Raw genomic sequence first — 23,463 nt, forward strand, 5'->3', positions numbered from 1 at the left:
GGGGGTTTGCCCTGCCAGACTTAAGGTTATATTACGAAGCTGCAGCCTTCTGCTGGATGAAAGATTGGTTTTTGTTAGAGAACACTGATGTCCTAGATCTGGAGGGTTTTAATAACTCGTTAGGATGGCATGCTTATCTGTGGTACGACAAGGTAAAAACACACAAAATGTTCAAAAATCATATTGTCAGAAAAGCAATATTTATGGTCTGGACAAAATACAAAGACTTATTAGAAAGCAAGACCCCGAGGTGGTTATCACCAGTGGAGGCCAAGGCTCGGAAAAAACCCAATATGGAGGCCGGCTGGCCGAAATATTGGGAAATAGTAGAAAAAATTGGAGATAATTGGAAATTGCAGAGCTATGAAAAACTAAAGAATAAGGTGCAGGACTGGTTTCATTATGCCCAAATTCATGAGGTTTTTAAGTTGGACAAAAAAACAGGATTCCAGGTGGAAAAATCGAAACTAGAGACAGAACTGTTAGAACCAAAGACTAAGTTATTATCAAGAATGTATAACTTGCTGCTTAAATGGAATACTCAGGATGAAACGGTTAAATCAGCCATGATAAAATGGGCTCAAGACATTGGGTACAACATCATGTTTGAAGACTGGGAAAGGTTATGGACCACCGGTATGAAATTTACGGCATGTAATGCCTTGAAAGAAAACATTATGAAAATGATATACAGGTGGTACATGACCCCAGTCAAGCTTGCTAAGATATACCATTTGTCTGATAATAAATGTTGGAAATGTAAGGAGGCTGAAGGGACATTCTTTCACCTCTGGTGGACCTGTCCAAAAGTGAAGGCCTTCTGGGAAATGATTTACAATGAGTTAAAAAAGGTGTTTAAGTACACCTTTCCTAAGAAACCAGAGGCCTTTCTCTTGGGCATTGTCGGCCAGAAGGTGTTGAAGAAGGATAGAACGTTTTTTATGTACGCAACTACAGCAGCAAGAATCCTTATCGCAAAATATTGGAAGACTCAAGATTTGCCCACCTTGGAAGAGTGGCAAACGCAATTGATGGACTATATGGAATTGGCCGAGATGACTGCCAGAATCCGAGATTTGGGAGAAGAAACATTTGAGGAGGACTGGAAAAAATTTAAGGACTATTTGCAAAAATTTTATAAGTTATATGAACTATAAAAACTCGCATGATTAGGAAAGGTTAGCTCCAGCAATGAGAGTTGATAACATTGAAATTAGGTAACACTGATGAAAAGATTAAATGTGTAAATGTCTAAAATGATATTATATTTGGTTATAAGGTAAATGGATAATAAGTAATTTAAACTTAAAATGCAAGGATTTGAAAGTATAAAGGAAACACATGAAACAAGGTTACAATTTGCTGATAACTTTATTGTTAAGAACGCATTGTGGGAGATGTGGGGAAGTCCGATAGATGACTGAAATAAGTTTTGAAACGATTCTCTTTTTCTTTTATTTTCTTGCTGTTCTTGTTTCTTTGTATATCTGACTGGTTACTTTTATCTGGAAAAAATGCAATAAAATTTCTATTAAAAAAAAAAGAGAAGATTGGTTTGCCCTTGACTTTTGCTTTATGTTGTCTTTCTGGTTATCACCAGATCCTAAATCCTGCAAGCTTCCGTATTTATGCAAATCTAATGTGCCAGTGAATCTAATGCGCACCTCAATTTTCAAAACCTTGAAACCAAAAAAGTATTTGCTGGCACCATCAAATCTAATGCGCTCCCTAAATTTTGCGACGTACTTTGGCCAAAAAAAGGTGTGCATTACATTTGAGTAAATATGGTATATGAAAAATCTATAGCTACATTGGATTCATGAAGAACTGTGGAGAACAGCTAGAAATAGCTCTAGGGCCAGAAAGCTGAACATGCTCAGTGTAACTGAAGCACAGACACTAGAAAGTCTAAATTGTCCTCCTGTGCATCTGGGTTTGGTGGAATGGTCAAAGGTACAAGTTGTGGCTTACAGAGATATGCAACAGTAGAACAGGTATGATTATTATCCATTCAACGATAGTGAGAGTCAGCATCTTCCTAGCAGGCTGTTCCCTGGCAGTTTGGTAAGCATCTTTCTCTCTTCCTTTGCCTAAGGCCTGTGGCTATAAAAGCAAATGACAAAGTTGGTTTTTCCCTTCTCAATTCTGCTTTTGTAAAAAGCAGCAACCACCGTTTTAAGCCTAAAGGTGTTTTGTACTGTTTTGATTGTGGACTCAAGTCCCAGAATTGCCAAAAGCCACTGCACACAGTTTTTGGATCTGCAAGATCCAATGGGTTCTGCCTCAGTACCACCCTCAAAGATAGACCTTTAGGCCCATGCTGGTGGCATAATTTTATATATACAGTGGTACCTCAGGTTACATACGCTTCAGGTTACATATGCTTCAGGTTACAGACTCCGCTAACCCAGAAATACTACCCCGGGTTAAGAACTTTGCTTCAGGATGAGAACAGAAATCGCACGCCAGTGGTGCAATGACAGCAGGAGGCCCCATTAGCTAAAGTGGTGCTTCAGGTTAAGAACAGTTTCAGGTTAAGAATGGACCTCCGGAACGAATTAAGTACTTAACCCGAGGTACCACTGTATCTGTTTCTAAAACAGAACACACCCACACACTAGGATATTGTATTAAAAAACCCCACTTCTTAAAATTAAGGAAGTTTGTTAGGAAGAAGAGAATAGTTAAAGTAGAGAACGCAGCTGTTTTGAAGGCTTTCCCTAATGCAGTCTGAAAGATTTCTCTTAATTTATTATGGTGCACTGAAGTCTTTCCATCTATGCCTGCACTGACAATCTGGTTTGATTATTATACAAATTGTGACACAACTGTGACACAACATGGCAGTGTTTCTGTTCAAATTTCCAACCAGCCAGCATCTTCCTGGAATTTCCGATTCTGTTCCTCCTCCTCGTTACTGTTCTGGTTTTCCTTGCAACAGACATCCAGGATTTAATGACCACTGAGCATGCTCAGTTCTCTTTGGACTGTTAGTTGCCCCCCCCCAAATATTTTCTGTACTTCTGTAATCCTTGGCGGTGGGGGTTCTCTTTCAGCATGCCAACAGTTCCCTTCTGTTCCACAGCAGCTGCCTTTTGGCCACATTCCTATAAGCGTTCATCAGCTGAGTTCCATTAGAGCTCATGTTCTATTTTCTGTGTTTCGTATTTAAAAGCATTCATTTTTAAAAATCCTGTTTCCTGCCTGTTGGTAATGGAATGACTGTTTGGATGATAGCCAGAAAAGCTGTGATGAGTGTATAAATTACCTACGGTACATTAAGATGAAAACTCCTGTTATGGAAAGCACGAGCTCTCTTACAGGAAATAACTTGATGTGTGAACGCTAGATCAGCCTTTCTCTGCTTTGGAGTCCCACATGTTGTTGCCCTACAACTCCCACCATCCCTAGCTAGCAGGACCATTGGTCAGGGATGATAGGAGTTGTAGTCCAACAACATCTGGAGACCCAAGGTTAGCCAAGTTGCTGCCATGTAGATGTTGCTGGTACCCCAACTCCCAGGATGGTGGGAGCTGGAAGCCAGTAGCAGCTCAAGGGGACCAGGTTGGCTGCCCTGTTCTAGATCAGGGGTCAGCAAACTTTTTCAGCAGGGGGCCGGCCCACTGTCCCTCAGACCTTGTGGGGGACCGGACTATATTTTGAAGGGGGGAAAATGAACGAATTCCTATGCCCACAAATAACCCAGAGATGCATTTTAAATAAAAGGACACATTCTACTCATGTAAAAACACACTGATTTCCTGACCATCAGCGGGCCGGATTTAGAAGGCGATTGGGCCGGATCCAGCCCCCGGGCCTTAGTTTGCCTACCCATGTTCTAGATAGATGATCATCATAAACACACTAGACAGCTTTGTTGAAGTACTAGATGGGAGCAAGAATCAGTAACAAAACCACCCCTTCCGCCTCCAAGATATACAAAGCCAACAAGAACAAATGGTCTCTTTGTCACCACTGCAAAAAGAGAAGCTACAGGGAACCAGGCAGAGGGCCTTCTTGGTAGCGGTACCCACCCTGTGGAAAGCCCTCCCATCAGATGTCAAGGAAATAACAATTATCTGACTTTTAGAAGACATCTGAAGGCAGCCCGGTTTAGGGAAGTTTTTAATGTTTGATGTTTTATCACTTATTTATTTATTTTTCCGTTGGGAGCTGCCCAGATGGGCGGGGTATAAATATTTATTATTGTGGTTGTTGTCACCCCTTTCCTTGCAAAAAGGACATCCCTGGTTGGAGACAATGGAAATGGAATACTGATCCGTGCTTGATATCCAGCCCTGAAACTTCTAAACCAACCAAGTCTGCCGTGATCCAAAATAATTACAATCTGAGGTTTGAAGTCTGCCCAGTTGTTGAGAGCAGTTTTTACATGGAAAAACATAAATCACCACAGCTGACAACACATGGTCCCAGCAGGAACGCAAAAATCCAATTTGTATGGAAATTCACTGACCCAATATTCCCTAATGGGTAATCCTTCAGGTCAAAGCTGATGGACTCTAGAAAGACACCAAAAGGAAAGGGCAATGCCATTTTCTCTGTGATAAATAATTCAGGGACAAGGGGGACGGGACGGCCTGACAGAGACCAATTAGATCAGATGATGAATCTAATTGGACCAGTTCTGCTGGTGGGAGGCCATCTTGAGAGGATTACCGTTTTTTAAAGCTGCAGCTTATTACAGTTCGTATAAAAGTACACAAAACAACATTAGATATACAAATGTAAGTTAAAGCACATAAGAAGAATGAATTGTTGAGGAAAGTGAAGACGGGGGAATTGTCTCTTCAATTAGACTTAAAGTAGGAATGTTAAGGATAGTAGGAAAGGATATACTGAATGAATACTATCCTTCCTTCACTCCCGCTAGTAAGTGACGTAGCAGAGGAGATTCCCCTCGATATAGCTGGAAGCTGGTTTGCAGATTCGTTTGAATCTCTTAGTTAAGTTTATTTCCTGGTGTCCCCTTTAATCCCTCTTAAAAGAAAGACACAAGAGTCTTTCTGAGTAAAGCAACAAAAAGTTTACTCACATTTCAGTTCACAATTTGATCCCTGAAAGGCAGGCTTTACTTGGTAGTTACATAAACAAACCGTGAGTTCATCTCATATGGAGACTGGACTCATGTAGCCAGCAGACAACAAAATTACATTAAGACAACACAAGGGCTGCAGGAGAGCAGCATGGCAGCAAGCGAGACAAGAGAAAAACCACAGCTGAGAAAATGGCTGTGTGACTTGACTGTTTTATGGAGTCAGCCAGGGCCATGCCCATCTCCCAGGTCACCTGCAGGGGGAGGATGCTCCAGACCAGTGGAAGAGGACGTTGCACTGACTGGATGTCCCCCTGCCTGTGCTCACGCGAGGGAAAGGAGACATGTTGCATTTGACTGCACCAATGGATTGCATCCCACACTTATTGGATTGTATTCAAGAAACTTTATTCAGAACAGGCTCATTAAAATTAACGAACATGACTGAATTAGGTCCATTAATTTCAGCAGGCCTACTCTGAGTAAAATTTAGTTGACTACCACCCGTGTGTATTATTTTCCTACTGTTTTAAGTCTAACTGAAGAGACAAGTGAAGGAACAGGAAGAATCCTACATATTAATTAAGGCATAGAGAATGGGATGGACTGAGGAACATTCCCTTCTAGGGGAGACAAGCCAGTGGCAAACAGGATAAAAGACAAAAATTGTACGCTTGTAGGTAACCTACCTTTTATACATACTCATCTGTCCTAGAATCATATAGTTTGAAGAGACCACATCGAGTCCAACCCCCTGCCAAGCAGGAAACACCATCAGAGCACTCCTGACATATGGTTGTCAAGCCTCTGCTTAAAGACCTCCAAAGTAGGAGACTCCACCACACTCCTTGGCAGCAAATTCCACTGTCAAACAGCTCTTACTGTCAGGAAGTTCTTCCTAATGTTTAGGTGGAATCTTCTTTCTTGTAGTTTGGATCCATTGCTCCGTGTCCGCTTCTCTGGAGCAGCAGAAAACAACCTTTCTCCCTCCTCTATGTGACATCCTTATATATATTTGAACATGGCTATCATATCACCCCTTAACCTCCTCTTCTCCAGGCTAAACATGCCCAGCTCCCTTAGCCGTTCCTCATAAGGCATCGTTTCCAGGCCTTGGACCATTTTGGTTGCCCTCCTCTGGACACGTTCCAGTTTGTCAGTGTCCTTCTTGAACTGTGGTGCCCAGAACTGGACACAGTACTCCAGGTGAGGTCTGACCAGAGCAGAATACAGTGGCACTATTACTTCCCTTGATCTAGATGCTATACTCCTACTGATGCAGCCCAGAATTGCATTGGCTTTTTTAGCTGCCGCGTCACACTGTTGGCTCATGTCAAGTTTGTGGTCAACCAAGACTCCTAGACCCTTTTCACATGTCCTGACAAGCAAGAGGCATCAGAGTTTGTTTCCAAGCCCAATTCAAGATGCTGGTTTTGGCCTATAAAACAGCATACCGTATTTTTCACTCTATAAGACACACTCCCCCCTCCTACAAAGTAAGGGGAAATGTGTTTGTGTCTTATGTAGCGAATGCAGGCTGGGCAGCTATCGCTGAAGCCAGGAGAGCAAAAGGGAGCGCTGCTTTTGCTGCGCAGCGATCCCTCTTGCTCTTCTGACTTCGCTTTGCTGGAGAGGCACTGCGCAGAGAGGGAAAGCTGCGCACGCCCCTTCAGCGAAGCGGGAAGAGAAACGGAGCCCCTTCCCTTTCTCCTCCTGCTTTGCTGGAGAGGCGCAGCACAGAGAGGTAGAGAGTATTTTCTTTCTTGTTCTCCTCCTCTAAAACTGGGTGCGTCTTATGGTCAGGTACATCTTATAGAGCGAAAAATATGGTAAATCTCAGGACCCTTATGAAACAGGCAGATTCTCTCTAAACAGGATTAACACCTGTATTTTCAGAGTCAGACACAGGTACTTGGGAAAGGTACAGTACATACACCATGTTTAGTATTGCACGGTACATAGGACTATGATTTAAGTCAGTGGGGTTCTCCGTTAAGCATATTAGGAAAATTGTCCCGCAATTTAGAGCATTAGCACTTTTAAAGCAAGACGCATCTGATGACCAGATTGCGGGGAGGAGAAATGAAGGAAGGAAAACAAAATGATGAAAGAGTAAATTGAGCTCAGATGTCTTTATTAAAGTCAAGGCAGCACATACAATAATCACCAGCATACTTTATAGCACAATGTATCAACAACATCATGTTTCTGAGGCATGCATCAAGGCATTTCAGTGCATCACATAAAGGGTTCCAAGGAAACAGAGGCGTTTCTGAAAACAAAAAACTGAGGCGGCCACTAAAGGCATACAATGACCAACAATTTGCCTCCTTCAGTTCTATTCATATCAGCAATAAAATATAGTTAAACTGGACAAAGATAACTGCAGCAACAACCTTCCACTTAACTCTTGTCTAGCATTGCTTCCAATGCAATCCTATGCATGTCTACAGAAATAAGCCCTCCATAAAGCAATGGGTTTTACTCCCAGATAAATGTGAATTACTTCTGAGTGAACATGCATATGATAGCATTTAGGTGCCATCTTTGAAGATCACAGAATGTGAGTGATTTCTCTCTCTCTCTCTCTCTCTCTCTCTCTCTTTAAAAAAATCAGTTATATATACTGTGTCTTAAAAATTAAAATAAAAAGGCCCTTTGTTTGTTTGTAAAAACTGCAGTATTTTTCCAAAAAACAAGGGGCTGGATCCAGAGTGAGTTAACAGAACTTTCTTCCAAGAGAAATCAGTAAGAGTTAAGTCATTATGAACTTGTCCTGATTGTTTAAATGGCACTCATGTTGCACTAACAAACAGTGTAATCCTATACATGTTTTCTTTGAATCCTACTAAATTCAATAGAGTTTACTCCCTGGTAACTGGGTATAGGGTTTTCAGCCTTACTCTGGATCCAACTCAAATGCACTACACTTTTCCATGTAAGTAATACTAAAACTCCAAGGCAACAACCGACTTTCTTCACTTCCTTGGGAGGGGCAGGGGAATGGGAAAATATTTCTATATCGTGAAAATTCCCAGCTCCCTTTGATTCGGGCCAATGGCTTTCATTTTATGTGAACCACCCGGAGACCTTCAGGTACAGGGCGGTATAGAAATTAATTAAATAAACAATAACAATAATTTTGGCCCTATAAAGTTTACACTAAGTGGCAGTTTATAGAATCTTGGCCATTAAAAAAAGAATTGTCTGCTAGCATGAACAAAACACTGTAAGCACAGCATATAGGGAAAATTCTGTTATCTCAAAAAGAGAGTTTCAAGATTACAGAATATGTTGCAGCCCAGATCTATGGTCCTCCTCAACTTTTCATGTCACTCACTGTACACCTCTAGACCATTTCTATGAGTAAAGAGAGGAGCCAGTGATAGCCCAGCAACAGAATTTGCAGTAAAAGTACTTTTAAGGGTCACATGTACTACAATTTAGGTAGGCTTTCCCTTAAGTTAGAAACAGCAGTGTCCTGACCACAAGGCAGCAGACTTGGGCGACAGACAGATCAAACCTGTAGGGTACAGTAAGGCTATTGCACAGTAGAGTTTCCCAGCAACTGTACCCCATAATAATCAATGGAGAGTGGATGCCATTGGGTTGGTTGGTTTTGCTTCAGGCAATATAACATTGGATTGGCCCTCATCAGAAGCAAAGCAATATGGCAGGGGCAGCGACAAACTAGCACCAAAACCATTCAGCAAAGCAGCTGAGAGGCAGTTTTGGTGTAGTACTCCCAAGTGCAAATAGTTTCGTTCTGCACATGCTAGTCTCACAATCAGCCACAGGGACTTGACAGAAGCAAAACAACCAACCTTGCTCCCTTCACAAAGATGCGGTGCTGTTTTATTGATAAGTCAATAAATGCCACAGAACACCCACATGCAGCAACCCCCCCCCCCCCCCGTGCTGGCACATTTGCAAAAGCTAAGCAGGGTATAGTATGGTTTCATTTTGGATGGGGGACCCTATGTTTGGATTCATGGATTGCAGGGGTTTGGACTTGATGACTCTCAATTCTGCAATTCTATGATTCTATTGAGACACAGAACAGTATCTTGGTTGCACAAATTTCCATCTTGTGACCACAAGCATTTCAAGCCCAATATTGGGAAGTTTGCTTCCATATTTAAAATGAATATAAATTTAGGCTCCTATTTGCGAGTCAGTGTTTACAAGAACATAGCAGTAATTATAAATGGCTGAATTGATTGGAACTACGGAAAGGATCCTGAAATGCCATCTTATTTAGAGAATCCCAAGTGAAATAGAACAATTGACTTTCCAAAAATCTTACTTTGACGATAGCGCTTGAGATGTTTTGCCGTTTCAAAATAGATGCAAGACTATCATGGGCAGAAATAACACAGCACTGTGCTAAATGAAAGGCATAATCCTCAGAAATTTCAGTATACAATCTTCTTTCAGTATACTTTTGAGTATGAACCTCTTTCTTGTACTTTCTATAGCTACTGTATATAACCAAAAATAATTTCAGGTCTACGTTATGCAAATCAATTTTTAGATCCAGGCGAGATTGCTTGCTATGCAGTCACTGAATCTATCATTTCTAACACTTCAAATGGGTTTTGTATGTTCTTCTCAGACTCCCCCCCCCCCCGCATATATTCAAATTCAAACTGAATATTAGCAGAGTTTATTGTGCGTTTCTAGGGACAGGAAAATGACCAAGAGCTACTCCAAATACAAGATGTAGCAGAAACATCGCAAGGCTAACTTGACCCACTTTGTGTGGTGATTCTCACAAATATGCCTCTACATGGTGACAACTGGTATTTATATTAGAAGAACAGCCTGAGAACAAGCAGGTCACCTGCTATGATCACTACCACCATGTGGAGGCACTCTCCTCACAAAAATAGAGTAGACCCACTTGCTTTATGGCAGGTTAAGACGGAATCAGTCTCAGAAAGGAGCTGGATCAAAGCATGAGGTCTGAAATCTCAAGTTCCAATTCAGCATAAGGCAATTAAGTGTAAAACCCAGTTGGAGGGCAGATTTTTAACTCCAGCCATGTTAAAACTGAGCCATAAGTTCATGGAAGTAGTTCCACAGCTCATATACCTGTCTGTCAGCTAGTTAATATGGGTGAGAACTAAACACGATACAGGAAATAGCAGCCACATAGAAAGTTCTCTTGCTTCCAGTAACGCAGAGCAAGATTTTTGAGGATCTTTTCCTCAGCCCTCCCAGCAACAGCCAAAGAGACAGGTGGGCTGAAGACACAACACAAATTAAGTCCAACTAAACATTCTGTAGATTGGGGCAGGGAATGCAACATAGAGCTGTCATTTTCTGTATCTGTAGTTCTGTTGTCAGAAGGTGCTTTCAGAGAAGAGACCCATGCCAGTGGTGGGCAAGGCCAAAGGTAAAGTAGAGGAAGCGAATAAATGTATTTTACCTCTGAACAGCAGGCAACACATGTGCCTACACCTCTTGTCTTCCACCCAAGCAAAGCAAGAAGTATTACCAGACTTCAAGAGCGCATTCTACCCAGGCAAAAGCACTCCTCATGGAGGGCACAAAGCCCGGCCGGTCTGGGGGGAAGGAATATGGCCAGGGAGAAGGTATGTCCTGGGGAAAGAAAAGAAGGTCTGAAGGGCTGGAAGGCTACATTTTGCCAACTCCTTCACTAAGGCAAGCCAAAAGTGGTACACTATTCACTTTTGCCAGGTTAAACCAAACCTGTAAAGGACATGGGAAACCTGGACTGGCCCAAAATTGTTAGAAAAGTCTTACTGGTCACAATGGAGTGTCTGGCAAGTTAGAAGGGAATGGAAGAAAGAACCATTTCCGGAGGAGGAGGAGGAGCAGCAGCAGCAGCAGCAGCAGCAGTTCTAAGCAGCCCAGCCCCCGACTCCCAAGCAGATTCAAGAGTAGATGTTTGCTGGCCGCTCACAGAGCCTTTGAATCTCTTCGGCAAGGTCGAGACACAGCAGAATCCGCCTCTTCTCAGCCACCACTTCCTCTTGGGAGGCCTGGCCCAAAAGCTTTTTGGCAAAGAGGATCAGGTCTTGCATGAAGATGCCAACTTGTGAGCGGGGGGCCTCGGGAAGACTCTCCAAGCACCCGTTTGTGAAGCAGAAGTTGATGGCCTTGTCCCGCTTCATCCCGGGTGCCCTTTCTTCAATCCAAGTCAGGGGCCTGGTTAAAGGAGACGGAAAAGGAAGGGAAACCAAGTCAACCATCTCAGAGGCTGGCTGCAAATGAAGACCTCATAATAAGCCAAAAGTGTGTCGTGGAGGTCAGAAAGTGCCCTCCAATATTGAGTGCTATTCTCTAGCACAGCGCTTCCCAAGCTGTGGGTCACCACCTGCAAGTGGGCCCTGAAGGCTCTGCAAGTGGGTCACAGGTTTTCTGTAAGTAAACCCAAAATAATTATTGCTTGTAATGGTATGAGAAATGCATTTTGCTTTGCTGGCATATTATAATGCTATGTCGACACTTGTAATAAAACATCAGAAATGCTCAAATCTTAGTTTAACACTTGGGGAACGCTCTCCGGTGGCAAAGGCCACAAAGTGCTCATATAGGGAGGAGTTGTTGTTTTAATTGTTTTTATATACTAAAAATGCAGTAAAATGGCTACATAAAGTTCAAGCAGGTTTTTAATAAGCCACTCTCATCTTCCTCATTAATAACATTTCAGAGATAACAAAAGCTAAGAACAAATTCACAAAAAGCTTGTGTTAAGACTCAGGCTGCATTTCTGACCCCATTTTTCCCACTCAAGGTACCCAGAAGGACATCAAGAGTAGTTCTGCCTAACTCACAGCCAATTCAGGGATGCGTCAGAAATGCTCTATTTCTCTATTCCAGCAAAGACTTACTGAGTCTGTCCACATCCAGCCCACACTTAAAACCAACTCGGACATAAATGAGAGTGGGCCAAACATTCAGCTAGTGCAAATCCACCCATGTCAATGGAACTGCATCACTGGGAAACCTGGCCCAGGAAGGGAACAGACCTGGGACACTATGCAGAGCAGCCAAATGCTAAAAGGGCTGCATGACACCCAGAAGCGGCTTGCACAGATGTCTTTGGCTTTGAAAAGACAACAGAGGGAATTTCCCCATCCTAAGCAAGCTGGCTGCAGGTGGTTCTGTATATGCAGCAAATTATGAAGACATACATTGAAAAATAACTTGCAGCTTATTAAAGCATATAAATGGCAAACTGAACTGGAGAAGTATGCATGCACACGAAAGCTTATACCAGAACAAACTTACTTGGTCTATAAGGTGCTACTGGACAATTTTTTAAAATTATTTGAACACTTGCTGCCACTTCTAGCACCACCTGCTGGTGTTCTTTATCTTTTGTGAAAAGTTACCAAATTACTGCATTTTTCTGAAGGCTGCAGCTTTCCAATTCAATCCGTGAAATTAACCCCTACCTCTCCCCTCTGCTTTTCTGACCCTTCTTGTCCCCTTTGGGTTGCAGGGTCACAATGTTGCAACATCCACAGAAGACACACCTGGCATAATTGCCCTGCCAGATTCTCAAGCCCAGATCTAACAAGCCTTGGCTCTCTAGTCAATGTTCCCCAGTCTTCTTGCTTTATCACTTGCCAGCAGTTCACAGCTGCCTCCTGTCTCTTGCCATATGTCTGATTTTACCCAGCAGCCTTCCCAATCCCCAACCTGAGAAGTTTCATTCCCCAAATGAGAGAAGCTTGATTGTAACTCATTTCTGCGCTGCTATACCTAGGGCTGTCATATTTCTAGAAGTAAAATTCAGGACACAAAATTTGTTGAGCATATTTAATGAAATTCAAAGTTGTTGAACTTTTTTTAGGTAATCAACCTAAAAATCCTGGACATTTTTCCAGAATTCCCCCTCCTGGACACCTGAGGCCGGGCTACACAGGCTAGTTGCCACTCCTAATAGTGATCTCAGGTAGCAAGTGGCAACAGGATTGTGGGCCAAATGAGGCCACTAAGAGGAAGGTATTAGCATGCTTAGGGAAATCTCATGTCTTGCAAAACTAAAAGAGAACAAACATTAAACACACACAAACATGTCCACTGAAAAATGAATGTGCTCAAGAGCCAGACAATATTGACTGTCAGCTGGAAAAGAAAAACAAGGAAATGTGTGGACCTGAAATGTTTTGTATGAAATGAAATGGATGGAAGGAATCCTGAACAAGAGCACTCCTACAAGGAGGTGAGGATAAACTGCAACCTTTTGTTGCAGGTTCCACTCTTCTATAAAAGATGACAGAACAAGTAACAAGATTTAATACTGACGGCTCTGTGTAAACAGCTGTCCAAATACTCAGTGAAACCAAACCCACAGCAGTGGCAGCTTTTCAACCAGTCAGCATAGTTGCTAACTCTGTTTTGCTGCCACAAATATTGATGGAAGACCTGGACTCTCCTTGCATCATCTGTTTGGTCATTTGCAGAAAACACGTGTGCAGGCACTCCTTGTTACATCTTCTGAGGGAGAATGCCTTTTGTCGCTTCCCCTTTGTTTTTCTTTTGGACAGAATGGGGGTGGTGGGGGTGGGCTGCTTACAGCCCTGGCCCAGGACATACAGATAGAAAAAGGACTCCAAGTCTAGCACTATTCAGAGTCCTCCTCAGCACAGCCAGCTAATATACATTTGTGAGGTGGCAGAGGATATAGCATTATCTTCAAGTGGACCGGAATCAGTCGTGCTCTTTTTCAGAAGTTAAACACTGTCTGCTCAGAGTTACAAACTCCCATCTATGCTATTTGATAAAGGGCTTACTTTTTTGGGAGCCATGCTGCTGCTGAGCCACAGGCAGTTTAAGTGACCTTTTTGGAGAGAGACCTTGGCTCCAGCTCCATGAGAGATTTTTGCCAGTGGAGCTAGGATATGATGCTAGCCAACATAGTTAGACTGTTATGCAATGCTGCCATTCCTAGCAGATTAATCTTAGACGAATGACTACACCAAAGACAAAAGCTACTGGGATACACATGGCAGAGGTGCACACAACATGTGATAAGCCTAGTAGAACAAAGGTGGTTGACAGCGCAGGTAACAAACCAGGCCACATGCGACCTAGAAAAGTAGGAAGACAATGGCAAATTTGACTTGTAGGAGCAATTACAACTGGTTCCAGTTCTGAAAATATCACCCAGGATATCAAAGCAAAACCATTTCATGATTCCCAGCAAATGCCTGTCCAATTGTGGTCATGCCCTATGTCACAGATGCAGAGGAAATAATTTATTGAGACTAGGGCAGTATTATAGATTGAAAGTGTAAACTGTTTATTGTGTTCATTTCAATATTATGGTTTTGTTTTGTTGTACACTACCTTGAGCATATGCGACAGTGGTTTGTAAATTAAACAGATATTGGTCTGGTTTGCACATTGCACAAAGCCAAATTATGCCGTAGCATATACCCAAGCATACAAGCTCCTAGAGAGATGCTCACAGCTAATTTGCTCCTGCCTCGTCCTTTTCTTGGTGCAAAATTTAGATTGCCTGAGCAGAGATTATTTTGGCTGAGGGTTGAGTAAGCCAGCAGGAGAAATATTATTGTGGTTAATCAACATTTTCTAGAATTCAATTATACCAACCTATTTTTTGCAGTCTGAAACTGTGCAGTCATTCTGGAGTAATTTCTCTCTTTCTGCTCTTCCCTTGTGGCAGAGACAACAGTGAGGTCCCCAAACAGATCAACTAGCCAAGTCAGGCGAGCAATCCCACTAAAAGCTGGGAACCCTGAGCGTTCCTCATCCAATGCACCACCTTTAGAAATGAGAAAGAGGACTTTGAACACATGGCTGGAAAAAGAACTATTCTACCTATGGGTGGACTCGCTATACTATCAAATAGACAGAATAATTTCAAAGACCAGGTCTGTTTGTACAACAGACAGTAGAATGGACTGCGCCAGTCCAAACTGCAGCTGGGGGCTGGACAGAACCACATTTTTAAAGCTCTCTTACAATAAATAATACTTGTAAATAGAAAAACCAGTGCAGTCAGCAAAGAGGTAGGCCTAGAATCTTTGGTTAAACTGGCTAAGAATCTAGGCCTGGTCCACGTTCATTCCTTCCAGAAATGGGTGGGTTGATGACGTCTGAAGCACCGGCTGCTGCAAAGCAGGTCAGACTGCATTAAATTAGACAGTCTCCAACAACTGACCTGTGAAGTGCAAGGTTCCCTTCACAAGCTCCTTCCCTGCCACCTCTTTCTTCAGCTGCTTGTACTCCTCAGTCAGGAGTTCAATATGTTCCACGTGGAGGATTTTGCCTGCCATGGAGACAAATGAGATTTAAGGATCAACAATTGGGAATGGCATCAGGTTCAAATGCATGGTTGTCAGTGCCCAGTGTGAGAGAAGCTATGCGCCTTGAGCACCTTCTTACTACATAGCTAGTAAAGTCATAAAATCTCCCCTTGAGTAATTTACCTGGGAACCCTACACCAAGGAAGTAGCTACGCATTCCATTTCTTGGCTGCACTATTTGTTTGTTTGTTTGTTTGTTTGTTTGTACATACAGACATACATACAGTGGTGCCCCGCAAGACGAATGCCTCGCAAGACGGAAAACTCGCTAGACGAAAGAGTTTTCCGTTTTGGAGGTGCTTCGCAAAACAAATTTCCTATGGGCTTGCTTCGCAAGACGACAATGTCTTGCGAGTTCCTGCGGGTTTTTTCCCCTCCCCCCCTTTTTCTAAGCCGCTAAGCCGCTTATCAGCTGATCCGATCAGCAGATAAGCCGCTAAAAGCGCTAATCTGCTAATCCTTCAATGGGCTTGCTTCCCAAGACGAAAAAACCGCTAGACGAAGAGAATCACAGAACGGATTCTTTTCGTCTTGCGAGGCACCACTGTACATACATACATATCCTGCCTTTTTCCCTAGTAGGATTTAAGGCATCCTACGGATAAAAATGGCTAAAAACAGAAAAAAACAATTAAGCAACTATTTCGTCCATCAGATAAAAAGGTGGGGTATATATACATGAGAATGAAATTACCTTCCCTGAAGGTACAGAGCAGGCCAGGGCAGCCTGTGCCAAACAGCTTATCAGCCATTTACTGTACCCCATCAGGTGCTGCAAAACGTCCCTGTTTTTGAACACAATTTAGATGGTTGGTGGGTCAGACATTGTGCAGACTTGCTCCAAAATACAATGTGCTTCCACACTGCGCTATCTGTATTACTACACCAGCTTTTCACTTTTTGAAAGTGTGGGATCTTATTTGCACTGATATCAGTGTGGGTGAAAGACTGCTACTCTTAAAGAGCTCTATTTCTTCTTTACATCTTCAGGTGAGGCAGTGGACGTGCTGGACCACTCTCTTGCCTTGGTCAAGGACTGCATGAGAGTCAATAAGCTGAAGCTCAATCTAGATAAGACTGGGGCCCTAGATCAGATGACTGGGGCAAACTCCCTCTGAAGGAGGGGGCACACAGCTTGGGGGTACTTCTGGGTCCTTTGCAGTTGGTGGTCCAACTGCACCCCTCTCTGGACAGGGATAGCCTAACTACTGTTGTCTGTGCACTTGGTAACCTCTAGGCAAGAATACTGTGACATTATACATGGGGCTGCCTCTGAAGAAGAATTGGAAACTTTAGCTGGTGCAGAATCTGGCGGCCAGGTTGCTCACCGGGGAAAGACAGTCTGAGCATTTATCACCAATCCTGGCCTAACTGCACTGGCTGCCAATCACTTTCTGGGCCCAATTCAAAGTACTGGCTTTGACCTATAAAGCCTTAAATGGCTCAGGACCACAACTGCTCAAGGATGCCTCTCCCCATATAAACCACCCTGGACCCTGAGGCCCTTCTTTGCATGCCTCCTTCATGAAGGGTCTGGAGGTTGGCAACATGAGAATGGGCCTTTTCTGCAGTGGCTCCCATTTGTGGAATGCTATCCCTAAGGAGATATCCCCAAGGGGACGTGGATGGCGCTGTGGTCTAAACCACAGAGCCTAGGACTTGCCGATCAGAAGGTCAGCAGTTCGAATCCCCGCAATGACGGGGTGAGCTCCCGTTGCTCGGTCCCTGCTCCTGCCAACCTAGCAGTTTGAAAGCATGTCAAAGTGCAAGTAGATAAATAGGTACCGCTCCGGCAGGAAGGTAAACAGTTTTTCCGTGTGCTGCTCTGGTTCGCCAGAAGCGGCTTAGTCATGCTGGCCACATGACCCAGAAGCTGTCTTCGGACGAACGCCGGCTCCCTTGGCCAGCAAAGTGAGATGAGTGCCGCAACCCCAGAGTCATCCGCGACTGGACTTAATGATCAGGGGTCCTTACCTTTATCCCCCAGGAGGCTCACCTGGCACTTTCTCTATAACCAGGCCTTTGGATGATTAAACAATCTATGGCCTTTAAAATGTGTTTGTGGTTTGTTCTCGTTTTTTTCATTATTGTTATGTATTTTGTGTTCTCATGTTTTATTTTTATGTTGTAAACCACCCTCTGATCTTCAGATGAAGGGTAGTATACAAATTTAATAAATAATAAAAATCAGTAACAAAAGAGAATGAACTAAGGAATTTCCCCCTGCTTTTTTTCCTAGGAATGGTGAAATCAGGGGCAACCCAAGACATTTTGCAGCCTTACCGTATTTTTCGCCCTATAGGACGCACTTTTTCCCCTCCAAAAATGAAGGGGAAATGTGTGTGCGTCCTATGGGGCGAATGCAGGCTTTCGCTGAAGCCTGGAGAGCCCCACCGCCAGACCCACAAGCTCGGGGGACAGCGAGGAGGCGCAGCGCGCCTTTCCCGCTGTCCCCCGACTTGGCTGGAAGGCTGACGGGGGGGGGGAAGCCTGCTCCTCCCCGTCGCCAGCCCCGCAAACTCAGGAGACAGCGGGAGGCGCAGCACGCCTTTCCCGCTGTCCCCCAACTTGGTTAGAAGGCTGGCGGGGGGCTTCCCCCTCCTACAGCCCCGCAAGCTCCCAGAGCCATGCCAAAGCTGCACGCAGCTTCGGCATCGCTCTGGATCCTGTTCTGGGGGCCCCGCGCCTGGGGGAGGGGGAAATAAAATTTTTTCCCCTTTATCCCCCCCCCAAAATCTAGGTGCGTCCTATGGGCCAGTGCGTCCTATAGGGCGAAAAATACGGTATATGGAGTACAAGGTGGTGCTACACCGACTCCTCCAAATTCCACATGCAGTACCTTACTGCAATGGGACAGCATCCTCTGTTGCTGCAGAAGGCTAGCTTTTTTGAGGGAGGGGCGGGTCAGGACAGGCCATGTGGTGCACAAAACTTGTCAGCATCTATATTGTGTTTTTAATATTTGATTGGGAGCCACCCAGAGTGGCTGGGGAAACCCAGCCAGATGGGTGGGGTATAAATAAGAAATTATCTTAATTATCTTATGTGAAGCCAGTAGGTGTGGTCATCAGGGAATTTGGGCTGGGTGTTCACTGGTATGTGGATGATACTCAGCTCTACTTCTCATTTAAATCGGAACCAGTGAAGGCAGTGAACATCTTGTTTTTTTAAAGAAATCATATTTATTAGAGTTTCCAATAATATAACAGAAAAGAAAAGATAGAAAAGATAGAAATATATTTAAGACCTTACTTTCGTTACCTTCTTTCCTAGGACTCCCTCCTCCCCCTCCCGACTATATTCCCCTTTCATTAATTTGGTTCCACAAGTTCTCACTCCCAGTTTAAAACCTAATATGTTTAACCCATTAACCAATTTAAATTATACAATCTTACCATCGCCCCTCATCTTTAACAGAAAAAAAAAAGATTTTTCCCCAAGATCTGCCCCAATTTCCTTCCACGAATTCCCTTTTTTTAAACATGTCAAATCAAAATACCATGATATACAAAAGTTATATAAAGAAATAGAAGATAAAAAATATAAGAAAATTCAAAAAGTTGGTTACATAGCCTTTGGATTCCAAAACTCCCCCCTCCCTTCCCCAGTTTGAATTCCCCATGTCCATCAGTCTATATGTTGTCAGCCTGGAGGTCTCAAGTCCATGGCCAAATTTTTTCCCATTCCACCTTGCCGGTTTTCTTTTAATTTGTTTATTTTAATGATGTTTAACTTCAAAAATCCAGTCTAATAGAGTCCTTTAATTTCCTTGGTCTTTGTTGCTCCCCCCATTGTTCTTTCCGTGTCGTAGTTAGTCCTTTGTTCTTTTTATTCCTTACTTTCTCAGGTTTCTTGTCTTGTTCAGCTGCTAAAACTTTCTTATTCCGAGATCTGGTATCTCTACAGAGGTTTGTTATTCAGGAACAAAAACTTACGTCCAGTCCCTTCCTTTCTTAAATAGAAAATTCTATTGTCTCCTTTTAATGTAAACACCTCTGTAGACAAAATACTATTTCAGTTTTGCAGCTTTCCCAGAAGATAAGTCCTGTGCCAATCCCAGAGTAATTTTCCACGTACGACCACTTGTAATGTCCCGAAACCCCTCTAGGGGGATTGCAGTAACTTTGTATCCTCTAATCCAAAAGTCAAATTGTTGTTCCTTATTTTCCGACAGTTTATATCCATATTATGTCAAATTGTAACAGAATTAGCCAGCAAATTCCTTGTAACAAAGTCCTCTTTATATTCTCCAGCTTTGACAGCTACTTTGACAGCTGTCAAAGTCTCCATCTCTCTTCGCCAGGCTCTATGAATCGCCCCGGTTCCCAGGGGGGGTTGCATTTTCCCTCTCACCCTCCACTCTTCGCCTCCAGCACAATTCTTGTAATTTCCCATCGTGGAATTAATGATTTTTATCAGCAATAAACTTCTCTTTCGATCTTGGTTACCCAGTCCTTGTTTTAGAATGTTTACAATCAGGGGGGGACTGACTTCCTTTTTAGATCACCCCCGCTCGTGCCGAATCCGAAAAAAATTTCTTTTTTTCTCCTTTTGTACCCGGTTTCCCAATTACTCACGGGTTGTTGTTGATAGTCCGAATTTCCAATGGAAGAAGCCAGCGCTCTCCGTCGAATGGCATGCGGCTGCGCTCGGCAGGGGAAGCGGTAGACTCAAAGCACCACGCCACTCCCCGGTACCCGATCCGAAGCTTTTAAAAAGGCTCCTTCACGAGTCGGGAGGGCGCTAGCGGTGCCAGCCGAGTCACCCATGTCCACGGGCTCCGTGCCCATGGTTTTTAAGGGTCCCTGCGTCGCCGGCGCAGTAGGACCCAGCCCCTGCCGAGCAGACCCCCTCCGGAGCTCGGAGGGAGTCCGCCATTGGGCGATGGCGCCAACCCGGAAGTAGGCAGTGAACATCTTGAAGGCCGTTGAAGGATGGATGGCAGCCAACAGATTTAGGTTGAATCCCAACAAGACAGAAATACTGTTTCTGGGCAACAGGGGGGTGGGCAGGTGTGAGGTACTTTGTCATCCTGAATGCAGTAACTGTGCCCCTGAAGGACGAGGTGCACACAGCCTGGGAGCCATTTTGGACTCACAGCTGTCTATGGAGGCACAGGTCCAGCGCGGCTGTCTACCAGCTTCATCTGGTACATCGGCTGAGACCCTACCTGCCTGCACAGTGTCTCACCAGAGTGGTACATGTGCTGGTTATCTCATGCTTAGACTACTGCTTGATCTACCTTTGAAAGTGACTCAGAAAGTACAACTAATCCAGAATGCAGCTGCCAGACTGGTGACTGGGAGTGGCCACTGGGAACATATACCACCGTTCTGAAAGACCTAGATTGGCTCCCAGTATGTTTCTGAGCACAATTTGAATTGTTGGTGCTGACCTTTAAAGCCCTAAATGGCCTCATCCCTATATACCTGAAGGAGCGTCTCCACCTCCATCGTTCAGCCCAGAAACTGAGATCCAGCACAGAGGCCCTTCTGGCGGTTCCCTCATTGTGAGAAGTGAAGCTACAGGGAACCAGGCAGAGGGCCTTCGTGGTAGTGGCACCCACCCTGTGGAATGACCTCACATCAGATGTCAAGGAGATAAAGAACTACACAACTTTTAGAAGACATCTGAAGGGAGTCCTGCATAGGGAAGCCTTTTGGTGTGTAATGTTTTGTTATTTTTTATATATGTTGGAAGCCTCCCAGAATGACTGGGGAAACCCAGTCAGATGCGCGGGGTACTATTATTATTATTGTTGTTGTTAGCAGTAGTACAGTAGTAGTGGTAGTAATAATAATAATGATAATAATAATTTATTATTTGTACCCCGCCCATCTGGCTGGGTTTTCCCAGCCACTCTGGGCGGCTTCCAACAAAGATGAAAAATACACTAAAATGTCACATATTAAAAACTTCCCTGAACAGGGCTGCCTTCAGATGTCTTCTGAATGTCAGGTAGTTGTTTATCGCTTTGACATCTGATGGGAGGGCGTTCCACAGGGCGGGTGCCACTACTGAGAAGGCCCTCTGCCTGGTTCCCTGTAACTTGGTCTCTTGCAATGAGGGAACCGCCAGAAGGCCCTCGGCGCTGGACCTCAGTGTCTGGGCAGAATGATGGGGGTGGAGATGCTCCTTCAGATATATTGGACCGAGGCCGTTTAGGGCTTTAAAGGTCAGCACCAACACTTTGAATTGTGCTCGGAAACATACTGGGAGCCAATGTAGGTCTTTCAAGACCGGTGTTATATGGTCTCGGCGGCCGCGCCCAGTCACCAGTCTAGCTGCCGCATTCTGGATTAGTTGTAGTTTCCGGGTCACCTTCAAAGGTAGCCCCACGTAGAGCGCATTGCAGTAGTCCAAGCGGGAGATAACCAGAGCATGCACCAATCTGGTGAGGCAGTCCGTGGGCAGGAAGGGTCTCAGCCTACGTACCAGATGGAGCTGGTAAACAGCTGCCCTGGATACAGATTTGACCTGTGCCTCCATGGACAGCTGTGAGTCCTAAATGACTCCCAGGCTGCGCACGCGTTCCTTCAGGGGCACAGTTACCCCATTCAGGACCAGGGAATCCTCCACACCTGCCCGCCTCCTGTCCCCCAAAAACAGTACTTCTGTCTTGTCAGGATTCAACCTCAATCTGTTAGCCGCCATCCATCCTCCAACCGCCTCCAGACACTCACACAGGACCTTCACCGCCTTCACTAGTTCTGATTTAAAAGAGAGGTAGAGTAGTAGTATATTCTCCAACAGAAGGGAACACTGAAGAAACGTTGAGAGAGGTGCTGCCATTGCCTCTCAACATCTGTTGCCTGAGGCAGTTGCCTCATTTTGCCTAATGGTAGGGTTGGACCCCAGGTGACACATACTTTATACCTTTCTTAGAAACTGAAGCAGTAAAGTGGTTGTCTCTGTCCAAGAGCACAAACTTCTTGCAGCACAGCACAGCGTTCCATAGTTTTCCATTTTGTACCACACCTGTTCCTCATCTGAGATGTCCCCCCACTCCCATTCTGTTAATTTGGAGGGACCAGGGCAGAGTTCCTTTGTCTCTAATAGTTTAGAAGAAAGGAGAACTTTGACATATATAATTTCTCCCATTGTGATGCTGCAGTAGTAGAAGCAGCAGCAGCAGTACTTGTCAAATTCTTCTTTCTGCGTAACTATCCATACAGGACAGGATACCTTTGCAACTGTGCTGCCCTGCGACACACACTTTAAATTACAAAGGAGCAGAGCCATGGTGCCACACACTGTTTTAAACAAGCACAGCCTTGGTTTTGCATAATACCTTTCTGCTCTGCCAACTCCCACAGCTCATGTGCTTCCTTTGCAGACAGCGCCAAAGGGTACTCGACAAGGACATGTTTCCCAGCCTCCAGGAACATCCTTACAAAGGAGAAAATGAAATGCGTTACACTTATGCATCTTGCACTTTCAGAAGCTCAGAGCACCTTTCCTAGGTGTTTTCCAAATTATTCCCAGCAGCAGGGTGGCTAAAAATAAATGATTTAAAAAATAACCAAAAAAATTAAATTTTTAAAATAAAATGCTTTCTAAGGATAGTTTTCTATTTAAGTTACATTATAGTCCAAAGGCTATTCATCAGGAAATAAGGATTTGTTGTAAGTTTTTCATGTGTGCTAAAACTCAGTCTGTGGTGTTTTTTAAAAAAAATGTTTAACCACATCAGTTAACAAACATGGATACATGGATACCTATGCTATAATGTTATTGTTTTAGTTAAATAAATTGTTTAAATTGTTATTAAGAAAATGATTATTTTTCTCCTTCCAATAAAGTACAGCAGAAAAGTTTCCAAATAGAAACAGTTAACTTATTAAACCTCACAATAATTTCATAATTATCTGTCTATGTATTTCTAATAGTACAACCAAATCAGTCATTTTTAATATAACTGTAAAAACTACTCTGAAAATTTATTATTCCAAAAATGAAACCTTCATCTGGTTGCAAATATTAAGATTATACCAGCAAGAATGAGTCTTTCTGTAAAAAAATGATTTAAATCAAGTCTTACTGACTAGTGATTTAAATCAAATCCACCCAGCCCAGCAGCCGTGCAAACTACAATTCTCA

General features: G+C 43.7%; 1 protein-coding gene and 2 long non-coding RNA genes across 5 annotated transcripts in view; 1 reads left to right on the forward strand and 2 right to left on the reverse strand.

The window, feature by feature from the left end:
* The window catches only part of LOC308570432, a 175,216-nt gene extending 168,594 nt beyond the window's left edge, over positions 1–6,622 (reverse strand). Inside the window, exons 1-2 of the long non-coding RNA XR_014001175.1 lie at positions 6,427–6,622; positions 3,625–5,759 (exon numbers count right to left, since the gene is read on the reverse strand). This is a non-coding gene — a long non-coding RNA (uncharacterized lncRNA). The remainder of the gene's footprint in view (positions 1–3,624; positions 5,760–6,426) is intronic.
* A 548-nt stretch (positions 6,623–7,170) lies between these two features.
* BLVRA (biliverdin reductase A) overlaps positions 7,171–23,463 on the reverse strand; it is a 28,956-nt gene continuing 12,663 nt past the window's right edge. For all 3 annotated transcript variants that reach the window (XM_081165219.1, XM_081165220.1, XM_081165221.1), the window contains 4 exons: positions 22,655–22,752; positions 15,219–15,326; positions 14,648–14,819; positions 7,171–11,227 (listed from right to left, as the gene is read on the reverse strand). In XM_081165219.1, coding sequence (XP_081021345.1) covers positions 10,954–11,227; positions 14,648–14,819; positions 15,219–15,326; positions 22,655–22,752 — 652 coding nt within the window. In that variant the 3' untranslated portion in view covers positions 7,171–10,953. The remainder of the gene's footprint in view (positions 11,228–14,647; positions 14,820–15,218; positions 15,327–22,654; positions 22,753–23,463) is intronic.
* LOC308570428 lies at positions 18,383–22,648 on the forward strand. The gene is made up of 3 exons (XR_014001170.1): positions 18,383–18,510; positions 20,269–21,153; positions 22,086–22,648. It is a non-coding gene; the product is annotated as an uncharacterized lncRNA (long non-coding RNA).

This window comes from Podarcis bocagei, assembly GCF_964188305.1.
Source record: "Podarcis bocagei genome assembly, chromosome: 12".
NCBI classification, from domain to species: domain Eukaryota; kingdom Metazoa; phylum Chordata; class Lepidosauria; order Squamata; family Lacertidae; genus Podarcis; species Podarcis bocagei.